Raw genomic sequence first — 27,392 nt, 5'->3', positions numbered from 1 at the left:
GAACATGTTGATGTGAGCAACTATGTAATAAAGTATACACATGTAGGTATTCTGTACGTTTATTTAATTTATTTTGAATCCCAATAGCAAATATACACTAAATAGATATCTGAAATATCCATTTTATACAGTACTGTCAGTATTGAGAGTTCTGTGTGCTGCCCTGCACAGGAAGGCAGGGCAGGCGAGTTCCAGCTGCTTGGTTTTGGCAATTGTAAGGTACTTCCATTAAGGAGGGATCCTTAACCCGTGTGATGTCAAAATATAAAGAGGAAAAGAATAAAGTGAAAAACATGATTACAGTTATTGTAGATAAAAGAAAAATGTTTGTGCTGGCCTAAAGGGAGTTTAATAGTCATTCCTATTAAGCTTGAAGCGTATGATAAATCTTGAATCCTACTTTTAATGTTCAGACTGCATCCAATTCTATCAATAGCAGAACATTGAAGGACATTTTCTTCTTAAGGTTGAAAGGAAAAATTACCAACAACTTTTAAAGACTTTTTGTCTGTTCTCAATATGAAACTTGTCTTTATCTCACTTAAAAGATTGTAAGACTATATTCTAGCTTAGAGACAGCTACCTGACAATATCATAGCTTTTTATTGCATCTTTGCTCATTATCAAAAATGGCACAAGGAATTGCCCTTGAAGTCTGGTAATTTTTGGTTTTGCAACTTTTTTTATAATGCGTTCTGGGAGACAACCTAGGTCTCTTTTTCCTAACTGTGGGAAAAGTGATTTTTAGGATTTATTTGAAAGAAAGAATATGTCCAAACAATGTGATTTAAGGAAGGCATTTAACATCTATAATAGGAAACATCAAGTACAGTTTCCAGTTCCACTTCTAAGAGTGCTTCTGTAAGCTATAAAGACTTTTGTTTAAATTATTCAAATGTAGGTTGAACATTGTCAAATACTACAATGGATCCTACTTAACATATTGTTTCTAATTAATTACCTCCAAAATAGCAAATACTTTGTAAACGGTTAAATAGCGTTAAATCAGCATTTTTCTGCAAATTTCAAGTATTGTAAAACTGATTTGGACAAGTTGCTCTTTGAAACAACCAACTTGGGTCTCACTTGAGGAAGTTGCCAAGTTGAACACTGTTCCTGGCTAAAATGCAGCGGAAGGTGGAAGGCTGGACCTCCCAGTACTTGACAGGGTTGTTGAAGAGGCTGATGCCGCTGTACAGGGCTTTCTTCTTCCTTCGTCCTGTCGGACAGAAATCGTTCACTCCCAGCTTGGCAATGTGGTTGGAATGAAGGAAGACCACCTGCAGCGACAGGAGCAGAAAAATACAGGAGTTGAATGTAAATGGGGAAAATATTCCTTAGCATGTAGGTGACTGAGGTTTGCTAAAGCATCAGTTCCATGCAGACTTTGAGAGTAACAAGGGCTTAACACTTGTATTAAATCTTTAAAAAAAAGTCTTCCTTCTGCCCCAGTCTCTCCCACACAGAAAAGTGGTATGGCATTTTGTCAGTGTGTTTTTAGAATAATTGGACTCTATTCTAAGGGAACTTGGTTCTAAAATGCAATTTTATATTCTCTTGTAGTAAAAATTGTAATGATGCAGTATTATATTCTCATTTCTGGAAACATTTTTTGAGTCTAAGAGTTTCTTGTCCTTTTTTTCCTTTCCTAGGAAGTGTTCCTAGGAAATTTGATTTATTCAGTTTGATTTTGTTTATTTCTTTAATAAGCTTCTATGATTTCAGGTTCTCCTAGTAGGAGAGTCATGGCAAAATATATGTGTCGGTTAATTATGCTATTTGGTTGTGACCTAATCAGTTTGACAGTGGGAAAGTCAACTCAGAACTCCCAGAGCTGCCTGCTAAGTTCAGTGTATCACCTGCAGGTATTTCAGTTCGGGTAATCCAGGAGGAACCTTCTTCAGCTTGTTTTTTTCCAGGTGGATTTCACGTATACTTGGGATGTTGGCAAAACTTCCATTTTCCACTTCTTTGATTTTATTATTGCCAAGGCCTAGCCTAAAAATAGTACAAGGAACATTTAATTAAAGACTTTTTGAGATTCACAACAACATTAAAGAGCCTTTTTTTTCTTTTTCTAACATTGAAATACACAGGGGGAGAAAATAACTGGGGGAAGATGATGAAATCTTACCTTTGACAGGAAAAAATCACCATTGCCCTAACATAATTTAAACTACACCTAAAGATTTGTTCACAGCTGTTTTCAGTTATCTGATGATGTAAGGAATTGTTCTGCTTTACATGCAGTTTTTGTAATTATAGTGGCAAGTGTTTAAATTATAAACATCAAGCTGCTTGTGAGATTAATCATGTCATTTTACCAAGTAGTACAGCTGCAAAGTGTAGTCACTGTAATAAGTTCTAATAAATAACCAAATGGCAAGTCTTGTCTAGAAAGGTATTTTTAATGTATAGCTTTTTTTAAAATATAAAAGTTTTTTACTAAGCAGGACAACCTTCTATCCTGTTTCCAGCTTTTCCTTATATTTTTTGCTCTAAGGCTTTAGCCTGCTTTACTCAGGAGGGGATTCAGAAGCTGGAGCCTCAGGTCATTCAGAATTGCTCTTTCTGCCCATCCTGCCAACCCGTTTTCTCCATTCTTTCCTGATTTTTTCAGAAACTGAATTTGGTATCTAAAGGCAGTTCAGTAATTTCTGTTACCAAATCCAGTCCTGCTCAGCCATATTTTCAGAGTTCTTAACTGAGCTTCTTACAGAGAGAACTTCCTTCTCTCCTATCTCAGTGATACATTCTTCAGAAGCACAGATTTTTTTTAAACTTCATTGCATTTGAAAGCTGTTGTTTCCTTCACCATCTGCTGTATTTACAAGAATAAATTTTTAAGAATTAGAAGAACTTAGGATAGTTATATTTTGTTCTTATTCTACTTTTCTGTTGTAGACTGTTGGCAAAACATGTAATAGCAAGACTAATGCGTGGGTTTAGGGGTGTGTTTTGGTTTTAAAGCTGGGTCTTAGAGCAATTCTCAATAAAACACCTATAATTTTTTTTTTCATCTCATTAACAAGAGAAGTATCAAATATGCGATCTTGTTGGGCATGACATTTTAACAAATAAAGGGATTCAGCCTGGGAATTTTACCTTTGTAGGTCTTTGTAACGATTAAAATCCTCAACTTCAATTCCTGTGATCTTATTGTCATCTAAGTGAAGCTCCAGGAGACTGGAGGGCAAATCTGATGGAAAAAATGCACAGTGTGAAAAAACCAAGTCAACTTATTTTTTGTTGGAACATTTATTATGTTCCAAAAAGCTTCTTTCCTTTGTGTTTAGAATTGGGTTAGAAGAATCTTGGGGAGGTTGTCTGCATCAAAGAAAATGGTATTACATATAATGGAACATATATAATTATATTACACATATATATATAAAAATAAAATGTGTCTGTGTAATATATATGTAATATCTATTATATCTATAATATATATTACATATATATAAGTGATATCTATATATAAAATTATATATAATGTAATTATAGTACATATAAGTATGTTAATGAATGAAATCACCAATATAATTTTGTTTAAAATAATAACTTAAAAAATTAAGCTGCAGAAAGATATATGCTACTTAAGGATATAAGAGTTCCAAAATTTGGTACTTTTTGCAGCTTTCTTTATAACAACTGTCATGGTTACTTTGTCAAAGATGTTGATCCTGTGTTCTGTGCGTTTATCTCAGAGTCTGTAGTCAAAGCCTGTGGAACCAGGGACAGTGTTTTGAGGATCTGTAATTTTTTTCTACATGATGTAGCAGTTATGCTGCCACAGCTGCTGGGATGTGACTGGAAGGAAAGGCTTTGAAGTACTCTAAGCAGAATTGTGCTATTGGATAGCTCTTTCCCATGCCAGAATATTTGCTCTCGCATTTCCAAAAATTCTAAACCCAGACTGGTGAATGGGCCAGGAGGTGGCGAATCTTTCCACAGCATCCTCTTAGGGCAAGGGGAGCTCATGGCAGCCTGGAGCTGTTCGCTGGTGCTGGCTCAGTTCCCGAGGCTGTGTGGATGTCCCGCACGGAGCGGAGCGGCTCCCGCTGCCCTCTGGGGCTGCCAGGGCGCTGCTCCGGCTCTGCAGGGATGTGGCTGCTTCCAGCAGCCTTTTATTCCGCTTTTATTCTGCTTTATTCCGCTTGCTGTAACGTTTGTTTGTTTGGGCTCTGTTCCAGTTTGTGTTCCAGCCCGCGGTTCCGGGTGCCTGAGTGACAATATCCAGAGAGGAGGCCACTCGCCTGTCCCCTGCGCATTTTTAGTAACTTTTATAAGCTTCGTCTTTTTAAAACTTTTGTGTCACTGTAGCATTTGCAAAGAGAAGCATCTACAAATTCAGTTTGATTTGTGGTGAAGGAGTTCACCATGAAATCCTGTTTGGTTTGGTTTGTTTATGTATCTGACACCACATTTTGGACCTCATGCTGTGTGTTTTTATAGGAGATTTCTCTATAACAAAGACAAAATTGGAATGATTTATGTTGGGATTCTTTTTGTGCTAAGTGGCAGGAGCTGATACTAGATTGTTTTGGGTTGGTTGGTTTTGGTTGTTTTTTGGTTTTTTTTGTTACACAGTCAGAGCCTTTCTGATTTTAAAGTTACTTAAACAGTTGGGGTGAATTGATTTTGATTATTGTTGAGGGTTTTTTCAGTGTTCTCCTCTTCTGTATATCTATATGTACACATATATGTATATATATGCATACAGGAAGAGATTAATAAGAAACAAGTTCTTTATCTGAATGATCAGAAATAAATACAGGGGCCAACATTGTTTCCCTGTGAGTTAGAGCATAGAACACAGGGTTTTGCTTTGATTCCTTCCTTTTTCTCTTAGCTGGTAGTTTTGAGCGGTTGGAAGTCATGAGAGTTTGGTTCAATACTATGCTGACCTGCAGAAAAAGAGGTGGAGTACTGACCTCTTTTATGCTACATTTATGTATGTGGAGGTCAGTGATTTGTCAAATTAGTGTTTTAATTTATTTTTACTTCCAAATTACAAGGTTGGGGATTTTTAACATGAAAAAGTGATTTGATTTTGTATTGTGTTCTGGTGATTTTAATTAAATATTAAAATTAAGTTTTACTTAGCAAAACTATATTGAACATTGTATTTGAGGTGCAGTGTGATGTGAAATATTAAAAATTAAATTTAGACATTTTGGAGTTACATTTTACTTAGTTACTTCCTAAAGGAAGTGGGAATTTTGCATCCCTTATATCCCTGATCAAATATTGGGGAGTTTATCCTTTCTCTGTGAGGATTTTTGAGAAGCTGACATGTGAAAGATGTGAAGTGACATCAAATTAGGAATGTCTTTGTATTGTTGTTCCTGAGACAAGTGTCTGGACATTCTGTGAGAGGAGTGGATGTGCTGATGGAGAAGGTGGGAGATGGGTGTGCGCTGTGTTTGTGCTGTTCGTGCATGAACTCTTCTGGGATGGGCAATTGGATATAAAGTTCAAAAAGAAAAGGTGGGAGGTGGTCTGGTAGTAATGAGAATACAAAACAATTTATGAATTTAATAATCTTTCAGATGTTAAAGCATTTTATTAAGGAGTGTGCTGGTATAAGTAAATTAGAAAAGGGAAAGCAGACCTACCTTTAGGAATTGAAGTCAACTTGGCCTCTGCAATTCGTATGTGGTAGATGTTTACCCCTTCAAAAGCCCCTGGCTCTATTCCATCGTTGTTAAGAGGATTTGCACTCATTTCTGCCCAAAGGGGAAAAAGAAAAGCATTTATGGCATAGGAATTTTGTGTAGGTTAGACTAAGTAACGAAGAGCTGATTGAAATTTATTTATGATTTCTGATATTCCAAGCACTGATTAATGTTTAGCTTTGATTGTCTGTTCTGAGTGGTGTCACAGCTCTCAGGGAATTAAGGCTGTGTTACTTGACTTGCAGGATTATCCAAAACTTGACCTTTGCAGCAACTTCACATAGAAATTAAATTGAGGAGGGTATTCCCACAGCATGGATATCTCTTTAAGAGGAAACTGTGCCTTGGGGAAATGTTTGAATGGAAATGATGTAAAATATGTTCCATTTTTGGTAAAGACATTTTCTGTTCTACTTAATCAGGCTTACCTAAAACATGTAGAGACTTCATTCCTTTAAATACATCCTTGGGGATTTTCTTAACCTTATTAGCATGAATTCTGAGCTCTGCCAGAGTTCTGGGTAGATTTGTTGGAATCTCTGTCAATTGATTGTGGGACAAATACAGTCGTCGTAGCCTCTTTGTTGGTTGAAAGGCTTTGGGATGGATCTTGTATATTTTATTGTTGTTCAAAGCCAGTGCCTATAGGAGAAGAAAAGAGCAATTAGAAAGCTTTCTTTATCCAGGACTGTTATGACTATGAATCCATGACTATGAAGTCATGGATTTGATGTGTAATTCAGCAATTAAGTATTTAAAATATTTTATTTTTCCATCTTGCCAAACTTCAGCACTTTGTAGGTGCTTTGGGCATTTCAATCGATGATGGAAAACAAAGAAGAACCTGAAAGCTGGAGCATGAACCAGAAGGCAGAGCTGACAAGGTGCCAATGGATCATAAGAATTGGCAAAACAATATGTTTATATTCAGATATTTTATGGATTGTATGGGGGTTATATACGTCATTGCTATTGTTCCTTAAAGCAGACAAATTCTCAAAACTCAGAATCTCATCTTTTATTTTAACATAATAAAATAAAAGTGAACCTTTTAATCTGAGTTTCTTAGATGTTAGTATCTGTATATGACACATTAATTTGTTTTATTTGGTGTTTCCAGCACCTGTAAACTTCAGTCTCTCTCTTCTGTACAGTACATTAGTCTTTTAGGGGCTGCTTCTTCCTCACTGCTATGTATTATCAGAGAGCTTGTAATGAGTTGTTACTGACAGCAAAATACACACTATCCGAAATGATTTTGCGTGTCAAATCACGTCTCTGCATTTCCATACTGAAGCTATTCATTTCTGTTCCTTTTTTTATTTCTTGGAGTCATCACTTCTTAGGAATTGTGCGGGGGGGGAAAATTAGAGCAAACAATAATTATTTTTTCCCAGAAAAAAATTAGGTTAGCTCAAGGAAATAAACAGGAAATGCTCCTTCCTAATCCAAGTTGCCATCTGTGCCTTTGCTAAGCAGACTCCAGGACTGAGCCAAGCTGTACAAAGTAAACTTTGCTCTCAGTGAAAATGTTGTTCGGCCTTGCCACAAATGAACCGAGGAGAAAAGCAAAGCGGCTGAGTGTGCTCAGCTATCACATAATTAAGTGGTGACTCTGGTCTTTAATGTGATTGCTGATGGATTCCAGTGGCTTTCTCAGTCGTTGGAGATAAGAGACTCTTAGATCTTTTACACAGAATATAAACCACAGTTTGTGCAGTTACTTTTTTGCTTGCTGCTAAGACCATTCTGCACCCAGACACGAGACAAGAGAATAGGAAATGCTTCGTTGCCAACTCTGAATTTATATAGTTCCTGTTTTTTCTGTCCTGTCCTAGGCCATAATAATTAACAAGCTCATTCATAAACACTTAGATATGGTAAATTTTCAGATCTTGCTCAGAAGCCAAAAATGACTGAAAGGATTTGTTTTATAGAATTGGAGAATTATTTTGGGTTGGCAGGGACCTTAAATACCATCCAGTGCCACCCCCTGCCATGGGCAGGGACACCTGCCACTATCCTAGGCTGCTCCAAGCCCTGTCCAACCCAGCCTTGACACTTCCAGGGATCCAGGGGCAGCCACAGCTGCTCTGGGCACCCTGTGCCAGGGCCTCCCCACTGTCACAGGGAAGAATTTCTTCCTAATGTGCTAGGAATGGTCCTTATGTTAGTTTGTGTGTCTTGTGTCTTTGTGATGGAGAATAGAATGTAGTTAATTTGCTATCAGTTATGGAACAGATTTGGATTTTATAGAGAAAATTTTTAAATGCTCGGTATTTGTTGGTGGAACTAGATCTGCATACTGGATCTACAGTGACATCCAATAGAAACAAATATTCTAAAGCAGAATTAATCTACTTCCCAGCCTTCTGGGACTCTCATTTCCTTTCATCATAAAAAGGATTATTGCATACTGTAAACATCTAGATTTATCAGTTGCCAGTGATATTTGTTTCAAAGCCTGTCACTACATGCATAATTGAACATGGTAACAAATTAGGAGTAAAGCCCCTGACTTTTCCAGTAATTCAGTGTTTCTCTGTTTTCTGTTCAGGTCAGCTGGATTTGTAGCATTGGTTTGAGTGCTGTATGTGTTAGCTGTATGTTCTGTTCTTTCGAAAATACCCTCAGAAAAGGTGATTAAAGTTTGTGAGGTTAAATTCTTTCTGCTATTTTCCCTCTAAGCAGATAAAAAGGAGGCCTTGCAGCCTTTAAAATGTAGGGAATGTTTCTGTGCATGCTAAGAACTGAAAAATCTTTTTTTTGTTAGATCTATATGGTACATTTTCTGGGTATTGTAGAAAGTAGTTCTTACAACTTAAAGGTATTTGCTTCTTACTATGTGGGAGCACTCAAACATGCAGGCATTAGACTGTTTTTATCTATATTATTGGAGAAGGACATACTATTTGTATTTTTAAAGTATCTAAATATTTCAAATTGCTAACTAACTGGGAAACTTGGGAAATAGCAAGCTTACATAAAGTGATGTGAGTCCTTGGAGATCATTTTCCTTGACCTCTTTGATTTTGTTGTTTTGAAGATCAATCATACGAGTATCTGGCGGGATGTTGCGAGGAATTGATGTCAAACCTACATAAGTGTGTGACATAAACAGAAACATTATGTGCTGTATTTAAGTTCAAAGAAATTAACTGACAAACATCAAAACACAGTAAGATTGTTAATGAATATGGTGTGGAAGAAAATATGAACAGCCATAAAGCAAAGGATAGAAGAGAATTTTTGATAGTGGGAAAAACCAATAATGTAAGAATGTATCACAAACATGTGCATGGTTTTGGGAGGAATTGCTTCTGCACCGACCATGAAAGCTTAATGGGGACTGCTCACTGTGGACTCTTGGCATCTGTGAAATAATCCTGAGAGCATGGGTTGTCCTACAGGGCAACTGTTTAGTCCCTGGAGAAAGGATCCCTCAGGAATCCAGGGCGGTGGTTCCCTGTTGAGGAGCAGGGCTGTGGATTCAGGGGTCTCTGCTTAGTGCTCCTTTGGACCTCTGCCCTGCCCTGTCCATGGCACTGGGGCAGCTGCGGAGGTTCATTCAGGTCATGGCAGGGCTGAGAAACCTCTTGGTGTGGGCAGAGGAGGGTCTCCACTGCCAGCACAGTATCAGTGCCAGAAGTCATTAACACAAATCAGTACCAGTACCAGAAGTCATTAACATAACTCATTACAAGAAGTCATTAACGTAAATCAGTACCAGTAGCATTATTCCCCCAACCCAGTTTGCTGTTCAGTTACAAACCCACTGCAGTTCAGGCCATCTGAGATCCTGAATCAGCAGAAAAGACTCAACAGGGACAGTAAGTTTCTTTGGAGTGGAAATGCTGATGCATTAAATGCTAAATGCTGTCCAATTTATTAACAATTATACTATAATTAATAGATTGCAGTTATCTATAGCTGAAGTCTATTAATGTGGGATTTTTCTATGTGTGAACTCATGTAAAGTGGTTTGAAATCTGTAGACCACATGCATTAACCACAATTTGCTGCTGTCAGCAAAAGTTTTTGACTCCTTAATAATAACACCACATTTTTAAAACCCCAGCAATTCATGTATGGACAATGTTTCTAAGACACAAGGTATCCAGGATGAAGTTCAGGAAGATGGCAGGGCTGTGATGAGGGCAAATGTCATTATCACTGTGATGTTGGTGGGAGAACAGTCTTTTGGTTGCCTCGAATGATAGGAAAACTTCAGTGAGCACTAATTGAAAGTGGCACAATTAATAATAAATTCACTTTTAGGGACTGGGATGTACCTGCAGCACTGACAGGAGCACATTTGCCTTTGGCTAAACAGCGATGCTCACTTTGGTGGATGTTAAGCTGAGGGAATACTTTGCATCTCATTTATGTGCCTGCATAATAATTCATCCTTTAAAAGAAAAATCCTAGAAAGGAGAATCCAGTGGAGAACAAACACACAAATTCATTCTTACCTAGGTCAGAGCAATGGACTACTCTCACATAGCACTGGCATCCAAAGGGGCATGTTGGGAACAGATCAAAAGGAATTAGTGGTAGAATGGGTTCAGTGGTTGGAAATAGAGAATTGTCGTCATCGTCATCATCGTCGTCGTCTTCCATATCTTGGAGCATCATATTCTTCAGTGTAAAATATGAAGGACCAGTGAGAGATTTGGCAGAGCACAAAGCCAAGAAGAGGAGGAGTGTGTATTCTTTCATATCTTCTTAATCAGGATAACCAATCTTGGAAAGTGAACAAACAAACAAAAAAATAAACACCAGAATCAGTGAATAAGGAACAGCAAATGAAGCTATTGAAATGTTTACTTCACTCACTGCCACACTATCTAGTCCTGAAAAAGAACCTGTTGTGAATATTGAGGTTTAATTAGTATATGAAGGATATAAAAATAATATTTTAAATAGAAATTAATACTATAAAATTACACATAATATTAACTTAAATTCATTAGGCATTAATGTAATATCAAAGCTTTTTAGTTTAGTTTACAAGCAATAGCATTTGCTTCATGCTTTGAAGTGGAATTTTTGTAGTAACATTACCAGAACTTGGAATGTGGTTTATTTTATTTGTTCTCAATGAAAAAATACTTTTAATGGGATACACTGGCATATGTGCATTGCTTACAAAATTGGGAAGTACTTGATTAGCAGTGCATAAAATGCACTCAGCAGGATGCTTCCTAAACACTCGGTATGAAACTCCCTAAACAGTTTAATTAAACTCTTCCTAGTTGGATCTGAAGTTTTCAGTCCTGAGCTTTTCCCATGTTCCAGTCATTTGTTTGTTATTGCCGTTGACAGAAGTTCACCTCTGCATGCAAACGCATCTCAAAGAGTTGTAGAATTGCAGAACAATTTAGTTTGGAAGGGACCTTAAAGATCATCTCATTCCACCCCCTGCCATGGGCAGGGACACCTTCCACTGTCCCAGGCTGCTCCAAGCCCCATCCAGCCTGGCCTTGGACACTGCCAGGAACCCAGGGCACTCACAGCTTCTCTGGGCACCCTGTGTCAGGGCCTCCCCACCCTCACTCTTTTCTTCCCAATAATCTAAACCTATTCCCTGCCAGTGTGAAGCCATTCCCCTTGTCCTGTCACTCCAGGCTCTTGTAAAAAGTCCCTCTCTGTCTTTCTTGTTGGCTCCTTCAGGCACTGGAAGACCACAAATTGGTCCCCCCAAAACTTCTCTTTTCCAGGCTGAACAAACCCTATTCTCGAATTCTGTTTGAGGGGGCTCTTTTCTCTGAGAAGGACTTGCCTGTTAGAAATCCATGTCAGTGGAAATCAATGACTTAATTTACATCCAGAAGAAAAGCTATCTGATAGTTTTGTGTGTGAATTTTTCAACATAGGTTGGGGCTTTTCTGTTTGTTGGTTTTTTTGTTCCTTGCTCCTACAAAAGTAGGTGCAGAGGAGAATGGAGATGGTAAGAATTGCCACAGATGCAACAAACTCTGAGAAAATGTTGTAGATTCATCCCTCAGCTTGATGTTATTTCCCTTCAAATCCCAATTCCAGAAGTCATTTGGAAATGGAAAATGTACTCCATAAACCAAGAGGGGCTGCAGGAAATTTTATTGTGCATGTCCTGTTTATAAAAATGTTTCTATTTAGACTATTATAGGCCTCTTTAAGGAAGTACTAAAAGGGTGTCAATTCTTGTTTGATCACCTAATTAAATCCTTGCTGGTCTGTTTGGAGATGAAAAATGCCTTTATGTAAGCATTTTGTCATTGGTCCTTCACTGCAGGAAAAGGAGTGTTCTGCTTTGTACCAAGATTTGACTTGGCTTATTCAAAATGAGGTTTTGTTTATACCACTTTTTTCTCTGCAATCATTTTGATGTAGTCACTTTGCTGCTTATTGTAGGGGGTTAATAACAGCATTAAATGCAAATATCCTGCATACCTTGCTGCTCCTGTGTCTGTGTCTATTTCAGGGAGTTTAAAAAGAAGAAAGCTAGCAGTGTTCAGATAACATAAAAAGAATGCAGTGACTTCTTTCCCCCAAATACATGCCTGAAATCAGAATCACAAAGTACTTTGTATCTTGTAGGTAAACAACATACAGCTAAATTTAATATTTCCCATAATATTTCAGTTGCATGCCCATTCAGATAGGGCATGTACTTTTACTGATGGTAAAAGATTCTTTCTCTTGAAAGAATCTTTACATGTATTTTTCCCATATATTTTCCTTTGTGTTCATAATAATGTTCTCTTGCAATGCTCCTAGAAAGAATTTTGTGGATGTTCTTGCAATCCCTTACAATATCTGTCCTTGAAAAACTCTTTGAATATAAACAGTGCTGGGAAGAAGGTGTGGAACCTCTGTTTGTTTTTTTGGAGAGAATTGTTGTCATCTCTGGCTGTGCACGTTTGGAATAGTTGGCCTTTTCAGTCTTCTATTTCAGCTTCAGGGAAAAGCTAAAATCTTCACTACTTTAGTCATACCATCAGTTAGGAGATGAGGAGTTGGAAGCCTTTCAGACTTCCAATTTCTCCCTGTTCTTGGACAAGTGGTTTAATGGCTGGGCTGCCACACATGAGCTCTCAGGCTCTCTGTTCTTGCCTGGCAGTTTAGGTCCTAATTGCAAAAATGCCCAGTGGTCTATCAGTGATGAGACACCATTTCCATATGCAGGATATCAAGTGTGATGATGGCTTGGGACGTGGACTTTCCAAGTCCCTGCTGACTTCAATTTGTGAGAGGCACTGGCTGTGTAGTTTTACTGGATCGAAAAGATAAACTTGCATGCATGTTCCTAAAATGTTCTTTTGGGTCTGGTGCTAGGAAGTTCTCTTATGAAACAACCTAAAAATCTGCTCCCACACTTGCATCTGTAGCAAATGGATTATCTATTTCCTTTCAAATAGCCAAAAATTAGAATTTCAAAGTATTAAAAGATCGAGGGTGCGATTGGAGTAGTGGCCAATTTGAACTCTTGAAAAACATGTGTTGCTCACGAAGTCCTAGAAAAGTAGTGTTGAAATGTGTCACTGGTGACATATATTGGTTCTGTGAGTTAAATCTCTTGAAAACTAGTCCTTTTATGTAAAGAAACCTGAGCTGTGATATTTTTCATTTTAAAGAAAAAAGTCCTTGCTTCATCTTCTCATCTTGCCCTTAAGAAATCATTATTGGCTTTGTAGTTAGGAATGATCATCAAGCTTGACTCCAGGTTTGCATAGGCCAAAAAATGCCAAGGAATGGATCCTAAAGAGCTGGATTTTATGAAGATGTGGGGATAGTTCTTTCCTGCCTGAGGTTTTGAGTTTCCAGTAAAGAGATGCTGATATGACTCTGTAAAAATGCTTTGACTCCGCAGTGCTTCTCAAAGAACTTATTCAAACTTTCTACGTGCTTAAACTTCAAGAATAAGATAATTAAAAGAAAGCCTAAAATCTGAGATCCTAGTGATTTTTCTGAAAATATTGTCATGAAGATTTTATGAAATACTGTCAAGAAGATTTTATTAAATACTCTTTCAGAAGGTATAGGTACAGCTGTGCTAATGGTCCCCTGCTGCCACCTGAGCCTGACTGTGCTCCCAGGTGCTGCCTGCCAGCGCTCTGGTACCAGCTCTTCCTTTCAGGCTGTTCACTGAGCTGGTTGAACTCAATACACCAGCACAGAACTAATGTGAACAACAAAAAACCCCATCGTATTTTTTTCAAGTGAAGAAACTGAGTCAGTTTGGAGTACCAGAACCAGCACAAAAGAATGGGTGGAACAGCCTGGTTGATAGGACGGAACATTAAATGGAAAGAGAAGGAAGGAGGAGCAATGGGGGAGCCATTCCTGACATATTCGAGCTGTTAGGCTTAAGTGTTCTGTTAAATAATCCCCTGAGCAGCTGGTTGTCACTTGGACAAAGCCTGGCTTTGTCCATTCTTGTTTTAAGAGACCAGAACATTGAGAATGAGTTTGACAAAAACTGTGGTGAATTCAAGCTCCATTGTACCTTCTCTATGTCAGTCCTTCTTATCCTTGAACACAAAAAGCTTTTGAGCACCTTCTCCCTGGAACATGAGCCACCCCAAGGTGAGGTGACTGAATATGGAGAGATGTTCTAAGGTGCTTTCCTGAGGTGTGTAACTGTCCAAAGATCACTGCACCGGTTGTTTGGGAGACGCTTATCCTCACTAATGTGGTCATCTATACCCAAACTCATATTGCCAAACTACAAATGGAACACAGGCACTTTTTATGCTATTAGTTATAATTTATAAGTAGTTAAATACAGGTGATGTCACAGTATAATTTAAGATTATTAAAACCCTTAATATTTTATGTGGAAAATTCCCATACTTCTGTGATGTGAAAGTTCTAAACATGAGTTATGGAACAAAAATGCCTTTCAGTGAGAACAGAAGTTGAGTTGTTAGTGTAGGAAGAGTGCATAAAGAGACCCAACAACAAATAACTCTGAATTGCATGGCAGCTGCAAACGAGTAGAGCAACGTGGACTTTGCTGTCTTATCAGTTGTGATACTGAAGGAGTTAATACATGAAGTTTTGAAGTTTTAAAAAGACTCTAAATTATATTTAGAAATCACTCCTGTAACCGATGTACAGAGACAAATTTCCCATGGCATTATTTCTGAAAAGGAAATGTTTAAATGACCCAGTGGTGGTCTTTGCAGAGGCAAAGAAAAGTCCCTGTGTTCATTAATAACACAAATCATTGCTCTGTGCACAGATTTTGTCCAAAGAAAGGCAAGACCATAACTGTTTTGAAATCCATATTTAAAAATAGTTCTGGTTCTATTAGTCATTGTCCCAATCCAGAAATAAAAGGAGTTTGTTTAACTCTTTATCTACTCCATTGATTTACTTAAATTGCTGAAATAAAACTGGAGGAAGGGTTTTTGTTAGTTAGATTACTGTAGAAATGTCTGTTGACAGAAATAGTCCAATATTGAAGTTGAGCAGTAATAATTAAGAGGATGTTTACAAAATAAGTTGTGTTTACAGAGTATTTGCTTTTTATGGAGAGCTGCTTGACTCTTGTTACTGAGAGATCTATGAGGATTTTTAGGTTGTAGTTCATCTACAGTTCATTCTTTCCTGGCTTGTTTTTAATTACTTTGCTTAAATGTACTTGAAAACCCCCACCAACCTGAATACCAAATTACAGAAAGTTAACACTGAGTTGTTACTGTAAGAGCTTCTGTTGTTGTAGAGTAGATTTTCATAGATGGTTATAACTGAGAAAAAGTGTTATGGTCAACTGTAACATTTTTCTGACAAGTCTTTGATAGTAAAATAATTCACTATAGCTCTATTTGTTTTTCAGATCACATGTAGTAAATACAGAAGTATTTCAGCTGCAAGTAAATTTTCAAATGTTCCATTTAAAAAGTGATATTTCTAATTCTAAATTATCTGATATTACTAATCTGCACATAGTGACTGACTTAACTCTTTGCTGCTGTTTATATATAATAGGTATTCAAACTGGACATACCTTGCAGGTTTGGAAGTTCTTCCAGAAGCACTGGGATAATCCACCTAAGGTCCTTATGTCCAGTTATTTCATATTACCAAAAAATAGGGAAAAAGGAAGTTAGAGTGAGTTCTGTGAAATGAAAAGCATGTATAAAGAAAAAGTCCACTTGCAAGCTTCTTGATCCTTCTGGCACCGTGGGTGATACCAGAGTAAAGTGCTGCTTCAGATTAGCCCATCTTAGTACTGAAGAATGATATTAAGGCGACTTGTTACCACTCATATGTTTTTCATCACTGCCTGTATTAGAGCCAAAACTTCTGGCTTAACTCTAGACGTCTAGTGGAAGACTTTATAAAACCTGTAGTTTAATAATAGTTGACATCAGGCCATTGGAAGTACAGTGAGGTCCATTTCAGGTCATTCCTGCTGTGGAATCCCACTTATTTATGATTTCACTAGCCATTATTCTTTTTAAAGTGTGACTTGAATAGAACCATAAAATTTCAGCCAGTGGCAGTGTAAACCAGTAGCCTGCAGTGACCTGCAGGCTGCCAAAACTTTCTAAAATTAGAAAATTAGGACTTTATTGTGCAGCTATGTATAAATTTTAGCTCTGCTTTCAGGAGGCAGCAATCTGGCTGGGGACAGTGGTTCAAGAATGTTAACTGTAGATCAGATTTTTATCAATATAGCTAATTTCTGTGTCTTGTGTGTGGGAAATAAAGCATATCTATTAATGAAAACAAAAACAATATTTGCAGTATTCTGTGATTTAAGTTGAGGGTTTAAAATAAAGTCTTTGAGAATGTGCCCTGTTACAAAGTTAGTACTGACAAGCACATCCCAATATTTAGAAACTGGATTATTCTTTGTTTATGTTTCATAGGCCTCTGTTTACATAAACTTCAAAAATGTTTAATTAATGAAGTTTACCTAAAGCAAGTTTCATATTCAGGGAAGTACTTTGTGTCTTTAAATTTCCAGTACATTATACCCACTTCTGTGCACATCTGATTTCATCTGTTTCTTTAATTAGCTGCTTTCTATGTTAAAAGTCTGGTCTTGCTTTGGAAAAAAAAAAAAAGCCTGGAAATTTTACTTGGGATTTTTTTTTTTTTGTTATACATGTAATGTGCTGTTTGCAAAATGCCTGTATGTTGCATAATAGCTATTTTCTCTACTGTTAGTTTCTTAAGATAAAAAAAGATTCTATGCCAAAACTTAAAACTTAGGGCTGTGATATCAACCAAGACAAGACTTGTGTTACCTGCAGCATTGTTCCATTTCCAGTAGCACAGATGGATCACGATAAAGAGTCTCCCTATCACTTTTCCCAAGGAGTAAAATTACAGTTTCAAGAGCAATCACGTTCCCACAGAAAAATCTGAAGGATGGTCTTAAGCTTTTTTGAAATCTCAAATTGCATATATCTGCATTCTCTTGCCTGCTTGTAGAAACCAAAGCTTCCTAAGCAAACACTCCCCTGTGTTTTGGATAGCTTGGATTGGATGGGTTTACTTGAGGAAATTAGTATTAAATTGCTGTTTTAAAAAACCCTCCAACATTTTCTTGGCTGTTCAATAGAAGAGAGCAGGGCCTGAGGGTTGTGATATAAATGTACTGGTTTCTTTTTTCACTTCATTCAGTAGCAAAGTGTTGAATCAGCAGTTTCAGCTCACCCTGGTTTTGCAGCAAACTATTTTTGAGGTTTAGTAACATCTCAATTTTGGATGAATACTCTGGGGTTTTATTATTATTTTCTCTTTTTAGTTGCTTCTGGTGGTAGGAACACATTCCTCTGTGTATAAAGTTTGTCATAGCCAATTACATAATGAAGGTGACACACAAAGTGATAGTATCTGAAAAAAATACAACAATCTTACCTTTAACTGGATTATCCATCAATTTTGTCCCTTATATAGTATTAGTAGGGCAGAAATAAATATAGCTCATATGCTGTTCTTGTAATGAAACTGTTTAATATCTCAAGACATGGATCCAGTATTTGGTGTGAATATAATTGCAGTCTAGGATAAAATGCCCAGAAATCATCTTCTCAGGTCCCTTGACTACTCAGTTCTCAACTTGAGATGTTACTCTTGACAGCAGTACTTAAAACTTAACCAGTGGTTCTCAATCTACTTTATTAGCCTGTTCATTTAAACATTTGCAGCACGTTTTCAATGTCTCAGGTTTTTAATGCATGTTGTTGGGGCTATAATGAAGAGAGATACTTAAAATAGTAGTCTGAGGGTATTTTCTTTGCAAGCAAATGTTGGTATGTTTTCCAAACAAAGATTAAATAACTAATAGATTATGTAAGGTCAGACTGTTTGCTCAGAACTTTTTAGTGATTTCTGTTTCCACCAATGAGACAATTGGTTGAAAATTAGAATTCTGTCTTGCCTTAAAATACTTATGTAACATTTATAAGTAATGGAGATTGATTTTTGAGCAAAGAATAGAAGTATATCCAACACATATGTGGTTCAGAATACTGTCTCACTATGGTGAAATATGCAGATGAAAAAGAATTTGGATGGTGTTTTCAATTTGAAATTATCTCATCAGTGACACAAACTGCTACCTTTCATTTCTTTCTGAAAATGACTGTATTTTGCATTTTTTATATGTCTGAGAGAGCAAACATATGCTGCCATATGTGGTTAATGCCACCATTGCAATCTCTGTTTTAAGCCAGTCTTGTATACGTTTGTTATTCTAAAGCAAACTAAGTCCTTTTTCATTTTCTAGCATTGTTTATAAATGTGGTTTACATAATGTGATGAATCTAACATCAACTGCACAAAGCTGCCTTGGAGCCTGCCCATCACATTTTAATAACATGACATATTCATTTCGTGCTCACAACCGTTCCATGTGCGGTGTGGTCACATATTTTGGTTTTAGCTAAATTTTGGCTCCTCTCAGGCTGGACTACACCATTTACCCAGCTGAGCATACAAAGTCTGCCCTTCAGCTTCTTGTAGTTCATTTTGATTCTTCAGTATCTATACATAAATATATTAAAAATATTTATTTTTTTTTATCATCATACGTGAATCAACTTTTGCTTGTTAATAACTTTTAGCATATTTTTGGCAGCTGACTTAAAAACTGCATCAAAATACTGTTTCCTTTGCAGTAAAAGTCCTCAGTCCCTGATGTTGCAGGGTAACACAGCAATATTGCAGGGCGGGTCATAACTTGCAGTATTGAGAGCTTGTGTACAAAAAGAGCCATAAAGTCAAGTGTAAATGTCTGTACATCCATGGGGATTCTCAGGCTCATCATGGCTTTTATGGATGCAAGGATGCGCTGACCTGGAATGACTGGAGAGGAAAAACATCACCTGAAGGGTTTTTCACCCTTGCAGACAGTTTCTGTTGCCTCTGGAGCATCACTTAACTTTGTTCTGTCTCAGGCTACAGATTAATACAAATTCCTCAGTGTGGGAATGCCAGTTTCAGAAGCTCCCACCTGGCTTATTCCCACCTTGACGCTCTTCTCCTTGGTCCTGTGGAAAGGTTTGTGCACCAATCTGGATCAGGAAACTGCTCTGCCTGATCACTGAAGGTCTTGAAATTAGTTTGGATGTCAGTACGTGTCAATTGTCGGTCGTGCTTGTGATGCTGCTCACAGGTTTGGATAATGTGGCATGGCATTTTTATGCATTATGGGTATTTATCTGCCTTAGAGACATTGAAAACACTAGACATTCTTTCACAGAAAATCAAACAGTAGTTAAAATCAAAAACTCTGCAACCAGTGCCAAACTACTGAATCACTCCAACAATAAGTTCTAAAGGAAAATGTTCTGTTCCAGAATACAAGCTGGACTGAGAGCAACATTTCCTCATAGGGGATCAAGAATTTACTCTGCTAAAGTTCAACAATGCCTTAAAAAAAAAACCAAATCTTGATCACCTACAAATGCTGAATTTCCCCCATTTTCCCTTAGGTTTTACCGATGAGGATGGACGATCTAGAATGTAAATAATTTAATGTTCTTAGAAAGCCTTTGGGTAGATTCCTATTGTTCAGAACAGAAAGACAACAGTTACAGTGGGGACTATCATCAAGTTCCAGTGAGTTGTTATTTTTAAGAAAAAAGAAATGTGGCCATCTAGTCCAGAAAAAAATATTTAAAGCATGTTAGAGTGAAAAGAGAATATAATTTAATTTGGAATTCGTTTTTCCGAACTTTACTTATCAACAAAAGTAATTTATATATTAATTAAAAATCCAAAGGCCCAAAAGAAGATGACTTCAACTCAGTTTGTGATTGATTGCTAGAAGTGGAAACAGTGAATATCACATTCCTGAGACAGTAATTAACTACAATTTTCACTTCTTTGTCTAATGAAGAACTCGGGTGTGTAATGTTTGCGTGTACTTTGAGCACATCTGTTTTGTAGATGGAGAGAGTAACAAGGTCTCTAGGAAGGTCTCCAAACTCAATTTGTTTGCAAGTTTTGAAACACGCAATTTTTCACTTGGAATAGTAGAAATGAAAGCATTTCTTTCATTACTAATCATTAGTATCATTACTAATAATAAGGAAGGTATACTCTGATTCAAGAAGTGAGTTCCCTGTCATATTAATTAACTCAGCCTGTGTTCAGATGAGTGTTTTTATCCGTGGGAATTTCCTGGGAGGGCTTCATTTGTTTCTCATCAACACAAAAGCAGTAAATCTGTCAGGCAGGGCTAGATCTAGTTCTAAATACTCCCAAGAAACTGGGAGCCTTCTGAAAAAGTCTGATTTACTTTTAGCTAATGACTACTGCTACAGTTTTAGTATTACTTTCCCATAATTATGCTAATTTTAAATTGTAGGTAATATGTAATCTATATTATGTTTCAGTGGGCATTTTTAAAAGGCAATTAAATTTGCTTTAATCATTTCTATACCATAAAGTGTTTTGTTGATTTTTAGCATTCATTTTTTCCCCTTTCAGCTGTAGGGAGAAATCACAAATAAGTCCTATCACTATATATTTTTTTTTACTGAAAAATAAAAAAAAATAGGAAGATAAAGACTCCTAAATTAAGCCAAAAGACCATGTAGAAACTAGCAGAGAAGGGTTGTCAGGCAGATATCCTAATACACTATTTCCAAAGGTATTTGTTTGCAAATACAGGAGTGTTTTAGTTAAGAAGCTGGGTTCCCTGGGTGGGTTTGCACTGCTTTTTGTCAGAGACAGAAATCCACTGGATGACAGAAGCTCCTTTTACCACTCAGTGGAAATATTTATGTAAATTGAAAGAAAACATATGTCATAATTGCATATTAACTTGTGGTATGGAAAAAGAGATCTTTTTTGAGGAGCAATTTGTAAAGTAGACGGTATTATTTTCTTCTTGAACATTTGTGTTCTACAAAGAATGATTTCCATTTGGTTTTACCACAGCAGAACAAAGGAGCCTTGACTTTAGAAAGTAACTTACTAATTATTAACTTTTATTTTGTTTATTAAGCAATTTCTTAGAATGGTTTGGGCTTAAAAGGATCATCTAGCCAACCCCCTGCCATGGGCATTTCTCAGCATTTAATTCATACTGTGACTATACTTTTGCTTCATGGTTATTAGAATTTCTATTTTTTCCAATTAGTGCATAAGATGTACACCTCCTCACATAAAACCAGAGGATGTTCTTTGCTCAGGCTGGAAAGAAATTCAGCTAAAATGGGAATTAATTACTGTTTCTGTCATTTAAGGTTTTACCAGAGGCTCTCAAAATAGCCTTCAAATAAATACAGAATACAGGCAATGCAGATTAATTTGAACCCGTATGTTGTCAAGAAAGAAAGTAATTCTTTTGATATTTCCAATGCTAAAACTAGACCAACACTAAAGAAATCAGTGGGTGGCAAGTTTAAAACAGAAGGAAATACTTCATGAAGCATTTATAGTTCAGCTGAAATGTGCAAGAAAGTGAAGTGGATTTTAATGTTTCATATAGACCCAAAAAGTAATTGGCCTAATTGAAAGAGGAAAACTCTTGCTTCCTGAGTTCTTTGTAATGAGAGCCAAAGTGAGCTGGAAAAAAGGAGAGTTTTCCCTGGAAGACTTGTAGTGAATAACCTGAGTAAGTCCAGAGCCATCCTGCATTAGAGGGAAGCCATAGATGTTTATATAGAACTGTCAGTGAAAAGGGGTTGAGAACCACAAAATGTTCCCAAGGGCTGCCATTCCCTGTCAGTTTTTAAGGAACAGAATTTGTGAGGCCAGAGGATGAGAGGTATGCAAAGCCAAATTTCAGGGGTTTGGAGAAACTGCTGTGAAAAAAATAAGTATGTTTTAATCTTTTTTCCTAATTTTAATCCTTTAAAAATACCATTACATAACTCACTTAGAAGATTCTTGTCTTTGTTGATAGTGTTGTTGAAGATCTAATATTTCCACAGCTGTGGTCAGTATTGCTCCTTTGAGAAAAATATCTGTCTTGTGGAAAAAATAAGTCAGCTTTTATGCATTACTATGATATGAAAAATTCTCACAGAGAAACATAGATTTGTTTCAGTAATATTGCATGGAAAACCTACAGATTTCTGTGTATACATTCATAATACTGCACACTTGGAATGAAAGATCTTTTCACTGAATTAACAGAACTGCTTCAAAGTACTTTGTAGGAAACAATGTTATGCTGGTCTGAATAACTCACTTTATCAAAGCTACATTAATATAAATAACAGCCTAAAACAGAAGTAATGAATCAGAAGTCTGCATTCAGTAACTGTGTGGAAATTTGCATCCTGCACAAAGAATTAAACACCAAACAAATGGAAATTCTACCAAACTGCAGTAATTGTTTACTCAGTGGCTGTAGGAAGTTCCTTACATAACAGATTATTAGAGAAAAAACTACAAGGTAAATGGTTTTTTAGATGAACCTTTTAAATAATCCAACTCTGAATGCTTTAATTTACTTTAATCCTTAAATCCTTGGGGGAAAAAAGACTATTTATTGAATGGAGCCAGGATGGCTCAAGCAGACTGGAAGATTATTGCTGGGGGGATTCTCTCAACTCTTGAGTATTTTGTTCACTTGTAGAGACTACAGGGAATGTTTGTGTGGCTGCAAAGCCACAGGAATGGACATGGAGCCCTGGGCAGGGACATCACTGGCCTTTATGGGGAGAGTGAATAGCACAGCTTCTGTACCTCCCAAACACCAGGTGATTTTTTGAGTCCAGCCTAAGTTTGTTGGACCTTATCATAAATAATCAGGCATTTCCCCCAACTGCCTTGCTCCTAATAGCCAGAATAGTTCTATATGCTAAAAGAAAATAACTATCAGAACTAGGAAAAAGAATGTTAACGTTTTTCTATCGAAAATTTTTTACTGAAAGAAATCTATGAACTTTAAAGCTCTTTCAAGTCACAGCTTTATAAACAGTTACATCACAGCAAGAAAATAAACAGTTTATCGTTTGTGTCATGTGGTAATACCAGCGTTAACTGGTGAAAACTCTCCTGAGAAAACATTTTCTCATTTAAGTACTATGTTTATATTCCAGTGTATACAATTTTCAGACAAGTCTGCAGACAGAAAAATAGTAAAATTATGAGTAAATACTACTAAAATAATTTTACACAATATCCCTGATAACTTTCTGCATGAAGCAGTTTGCAGAGAATAAGTCTGCTGACTGTGGGTTTGCAGACCAATACACTTTCTGATGTTCTGGAAGGTTCCTCAGGAAGCTTCAAAATCTCTCCTCAGTTGGAAGTGTAACCCCAGGGACCTCAACCAACGTCAAAACAACAAAGACCTTGAGGTACCAACATCTGGTAGAACTTCTACACCACCTCTCCTCGCTGAAGTCACGGATCAGGTTTTGGAAGACCAAACTTCAGGTTAAATAAGTGCTCTAACGGGTCAGAACCACACCATGGCCACCTTGTAGAACATCCCAACCACAGAGGTGAAGCCAGCCCTTTGGAAAGAGTGAATGTTTTTAAAGACATTTCCTTTAAAGCTGGTTTTGGCTGTGGGAAGCATTTAAAGCCTTAGTGAACTGTGTAACCAACCCTCATCTGGAAGAAGCCCTGTATAACAGACTCACTGTCTTCTTGTAAAGTGAAAAAGGTACAAACATCCATGCAAAAAGATTTATAATAATATGTTGGACTCGTTCAAGAGACACACATTTCTGTTTCCTAATGAACAAAAGAGATCCCTGCTTTTATTGCATCTTCAGTAACATGACCCCTCTCTTACAGTTAGTTACCCAAACTCTATTTCAAGGCTTTAATTTTACTTCTCTTGGCACACTGAAGACCATTTTAAATGGGGAAAAAACAGCAGACATGTGAAATAAGAGCTCTGATTTAAAGATGTCAACAACTGCTGTTCAGTCTCAAGGCCCCAAAGTATTGTGGAAAAATGTTGGAACACTTTTTCCATCTAAAAGTAGCGAAGACGTCACTTAAAAACCTCCAAAATGTATTAAACAGATCTCCTTTTCCACATTAAGAAACAATCATATGATCAAAATGAATCTAACTTTTTATTTTCCCAATAAATTAACATCCCACTCCTAAGTTTTATACCAATTCAGGTACCAAGAAGCTATGTTCAAATGCCTGCAAGTATAATTTGAACAATTTTGTTGCATCTGCTGTAATGAAATTCAATGGAAAGATAGTGTTTAATGTTCCCAATAACCAGGTTATGAAGTCTCATTACAGATGCAATGTTCCTTGCTAACAGACACCCTGTTCTACATTCCATCTCCATGAGGAGAGACCCATAAAGACACAGCACTGTTCTTTTATTTTCAATTTAAGAAGTGAAGAGAGAGCATCAAGCAGAACTCTTCATAAAAATCTTCCATTCTTCATGATGCAAGAGTTACTGGGTCACTAAATTACCTTTAAGAACGCATTCTGCACCATTGTGTGTCTCTGAAAGAACGTACAGACTTGAGTACTGCATAGAACATTTTGACCACCCTAGAAACCAATTAACAGTAAATTATCATCCCTTTTATGATACTGAAATACTCCAGTTAGTAAAGCAAAAGTAAACCAGCAGATTCATTACCTCTATGATGTCAACTTTTTCACACAGTAAATGTGCTTCTCTCAACTGGATAATGTTTGCCCAGTCTTAAAAGGATCCCAGAATATTCAGAGTTGGAAGGGATCCATGGGGATCATTGATCCAATCCCTGGCCCTGCACAGGTACCCCAACAATCCCACCCTGTGCCTGGGAGTGTTGTCCAAACGTTTCTGGAGCTCTGGCAGCCTTGGGGCATTGACCTTTCCCTGGGGAGCCTGGGCAGTGCCCAGCACCCCCCATCCTGAGACCAACCTAAACCTCCCCTGACACAGCTCCAGCCACTCCCTTGGCAATGGCAGTAAAAAGCCAAACTACCTCAGGGTGAATCTCAAAACTAAATGAAACATCTGTCCCAAAACCACAGCTTCACTTTGCTTCAAGGAAAATGGAAGCAAAGGAAGGCCAGAAATAGCAGTGCCCTTTCTCTGTAGAAATGCCACTGTCAAAGCTGGGGAAGTGGCCTAGCTGGGCTCTGATCTAGGCCAGGACAGTTCTGCTTATGCATTTCCCATAGAGCCCAGCCTCATCCTGCCTGACTGCTGCTGGACAGAGTCCTCCACATTTCCATAAGTATTCACTGGCTTTATCAGCCTGTGAACAGTTCATAAAGTTTCCCAACACACAATCTGGTCATTGCTCTGGAGTTCCTTGGAGCAGCACACGACTGCCTCTGCTCTGCAGTCACATCTGGTAAAAATTCCCACAGTGGGGTGTCGCAGGATAATACAGGATAGTAAGGGGAATAATAATAATACAGGATACAAAGGGGAATTTCATTTGAACAGAGAGATAGACGGGCTGGAGGCTGAGGGCAGCTTCACCCTTGCCATGGCCCAGTAGCTGAACATTGTTGAATGAGCCCGCAGGGCTCACATGAACCATCCCATTTCAGGCCCTCACTAAAACCAGCAGCAGAGTTTGAGCTGTATTTCCTAGGTCTGTCCTTCATTGATGCTTCTCTGTGGGAATCCAGAGGGCTACCCCCAGAATCAACTGTCCTGGTGATTAAAATCAGCAGTGTTCACTTATTTGTATTTGGGAGTTCTATGGGTAAGAAGGTTTATCTGGGGCATTGACTTCAAAGCTCTGTATTCGGAAACTGCAATTGTTTCAGCTTGAGAAATGCTGTGCATTACAATTAATTTGAAGACCATATTAACATCAAGAAAAAGGAACAATGTATCTTCCCCAGACTGCAGCTTCCTTCATAAACCTTTTTTTTTTTTTTTCTACAAGAGCATAAATTGTGCAAAACTATTCTGGCTATTAGGAGCAAGGCAGTTGGGGGAAATGCCTGATTATTTATGATAAGGTCCAACAAACTTAGGCTGGACTCAAAATGTAAGCATGGTGGGTATTTCAGAATGGAAATTCAGAAATTACATCAACCACTTTTTGTAGTGTTACTGTAAGAGTGAATTAACTGAGTGAAATTCACTTTGTCACGGGTAAATAGAAAGCAAGTGGTCGCACAGCAACTCCTTTTCAAGGCAAAGCTGAGTAATTTATAGCTTTGTTGTGGAGGGATCTCTATTAAATTGAAATGGAAAGAGGAGAAGGGTAGATAATGTGAACTCAACATTTTTGGGGTCTCAGAGATTCTAATAGCCTCAACACATTAATAATGAAAATCTCATTTTGGGAGGTATTTGATGCCTTTATTTTTCTGAGGTTTTTGTGTAGTTTTTGTTGAGTTTTTTTCCTAAGAAAGCTTTTACCTTACTTAGAGAAAACATTGCCTCTAATTGTTCCTTCAAATTCAAAAGGCTACCCAAGCTTCCATGAAAGCAACATTTTTTTTTTGGGACCTCCACAGTTTTTATCATACCAGCACTGCCTGTCCCTGGCTCAGGCAAAACCCCCAAGTTCCGTCAGCATTTACTCAGGAAAAACAACATCTTCTATACCTTCTTGTATTAATTTGGTGATAACCACAGAATGTCTTCTGCACCATTTCAATTTATAATGAGATTTAGCAAGTCTTGTCAAAATTCTGGTGTGGGATGCTTGAGCCAACAATGCAGGTCAGAACTTAGAAATCTAACAGAGATTCTAAACCCCCAAAAATCCTCTTATACCACAAAGCATTGTGGTTTTGGAATTTCTGTGGCTATTGAATCCTAACCTCTGCTATTCTGGTCTCTTACTGACTGTAAAATATCTTTCTCTCTTGTAGTTTCAACATTCACACTTTGTATTCAGATCTGTTTACCTTGCACTTGTCTCTGACTGGGTTACTGAAAACATATTCAGGGTTTTGCTGTACTGTAAGCAGTTTCCTCTCGAAATGTTTTTAAAATTCTGATGGGACATCTCTGCAGTCTTAGAAAGTTGCAGCAGGTTCACTCTTGAATGTATCTGTGAGTAGAAGTCAGCTGCATCTGTGTGTGGACAACAGGAGAAATGAGAATGCTGCTGTGCATGTCCCAGGTCCCATTGTCTGGCAGAAATGTTACAGGATTGGCTTAGCAGGATCTCAGGATCTCCCTCAAAGCAATTCTCATTAGGGATTTGCCATGAAGGCTCTCCCAGTATATATATATATATATATATGTATATATATACACACACACACAATAATTCATAAGACTTCTGAGTCTGATAACACTTAGCAAAATTATTATTCCACTCTCAATCCAATGGCCTTCTCAAAGTATATTAA

The 27,392-nt window shown here is 37.4% G+C and overlaps 2 protein-coding genes across 2 annotated transcripts in view; one reads left to right on the top strand and one right to left on the bottom strand.

The window, feature by feature from the left end:
- Positions 1-27,392, top strand: part of LOC121347438 (centromere protein P) — a 112,230-nt gene that overhangs the window by 51,203 nt on the left and 33,635 nt on the right. The window lies entirely within an intron of this gene.
- Positions 14-15,945, bottom strand: ASPN (asporin). Its single transcript, XM_041426092.1, has 8 exons — positions 15,673-15,945; positions 10,151-10,421; positions 8,662-8,774; positions 6,107-6,320; positions 5,619-5,729; positions 3,106-3,199; positions 1,860-1,998; positions 14-1,280 (listed from the first exon to the last, which is right to left on the bottom strand). The coding sequence occupies exons 2-8, from the start codon at positions 10,395-10,397 to the stop codon at positions 1,083-1,085; spliced, it is 1,116 nt and encodes a 371-aa protein (XP_041282026.1). The 5' UTR covers positions 10,398-10,421; positions 15,673-15,945; the 3' UTR covers positions 14-1,082.

The sequence above is a fragment of the Onychostruthus taczanowskii genome, unplaced genomic scaffold (genome assembly GCF_017590055.1).
Source record: "Onychostruthus taczanowskii isolate IOZ18803 unplaced genomic scaffold, ASM1759005v1 scaffold9, whole genome shotgun sequence".
In the NCBI taxonomy this organism is placed as follows: domain Eukaryota; kingdom Metazoa; phylum Chordata; class Aves; order Passeriformes; family Passeridae; genus Onychostruthus; species Onychostruthus taczanowskii.
The sequence above is the reverse complement of the archived record's forward strand: the minus strand, read 5'-3'. Positions and strand labels throughout refer to the sequence as shown.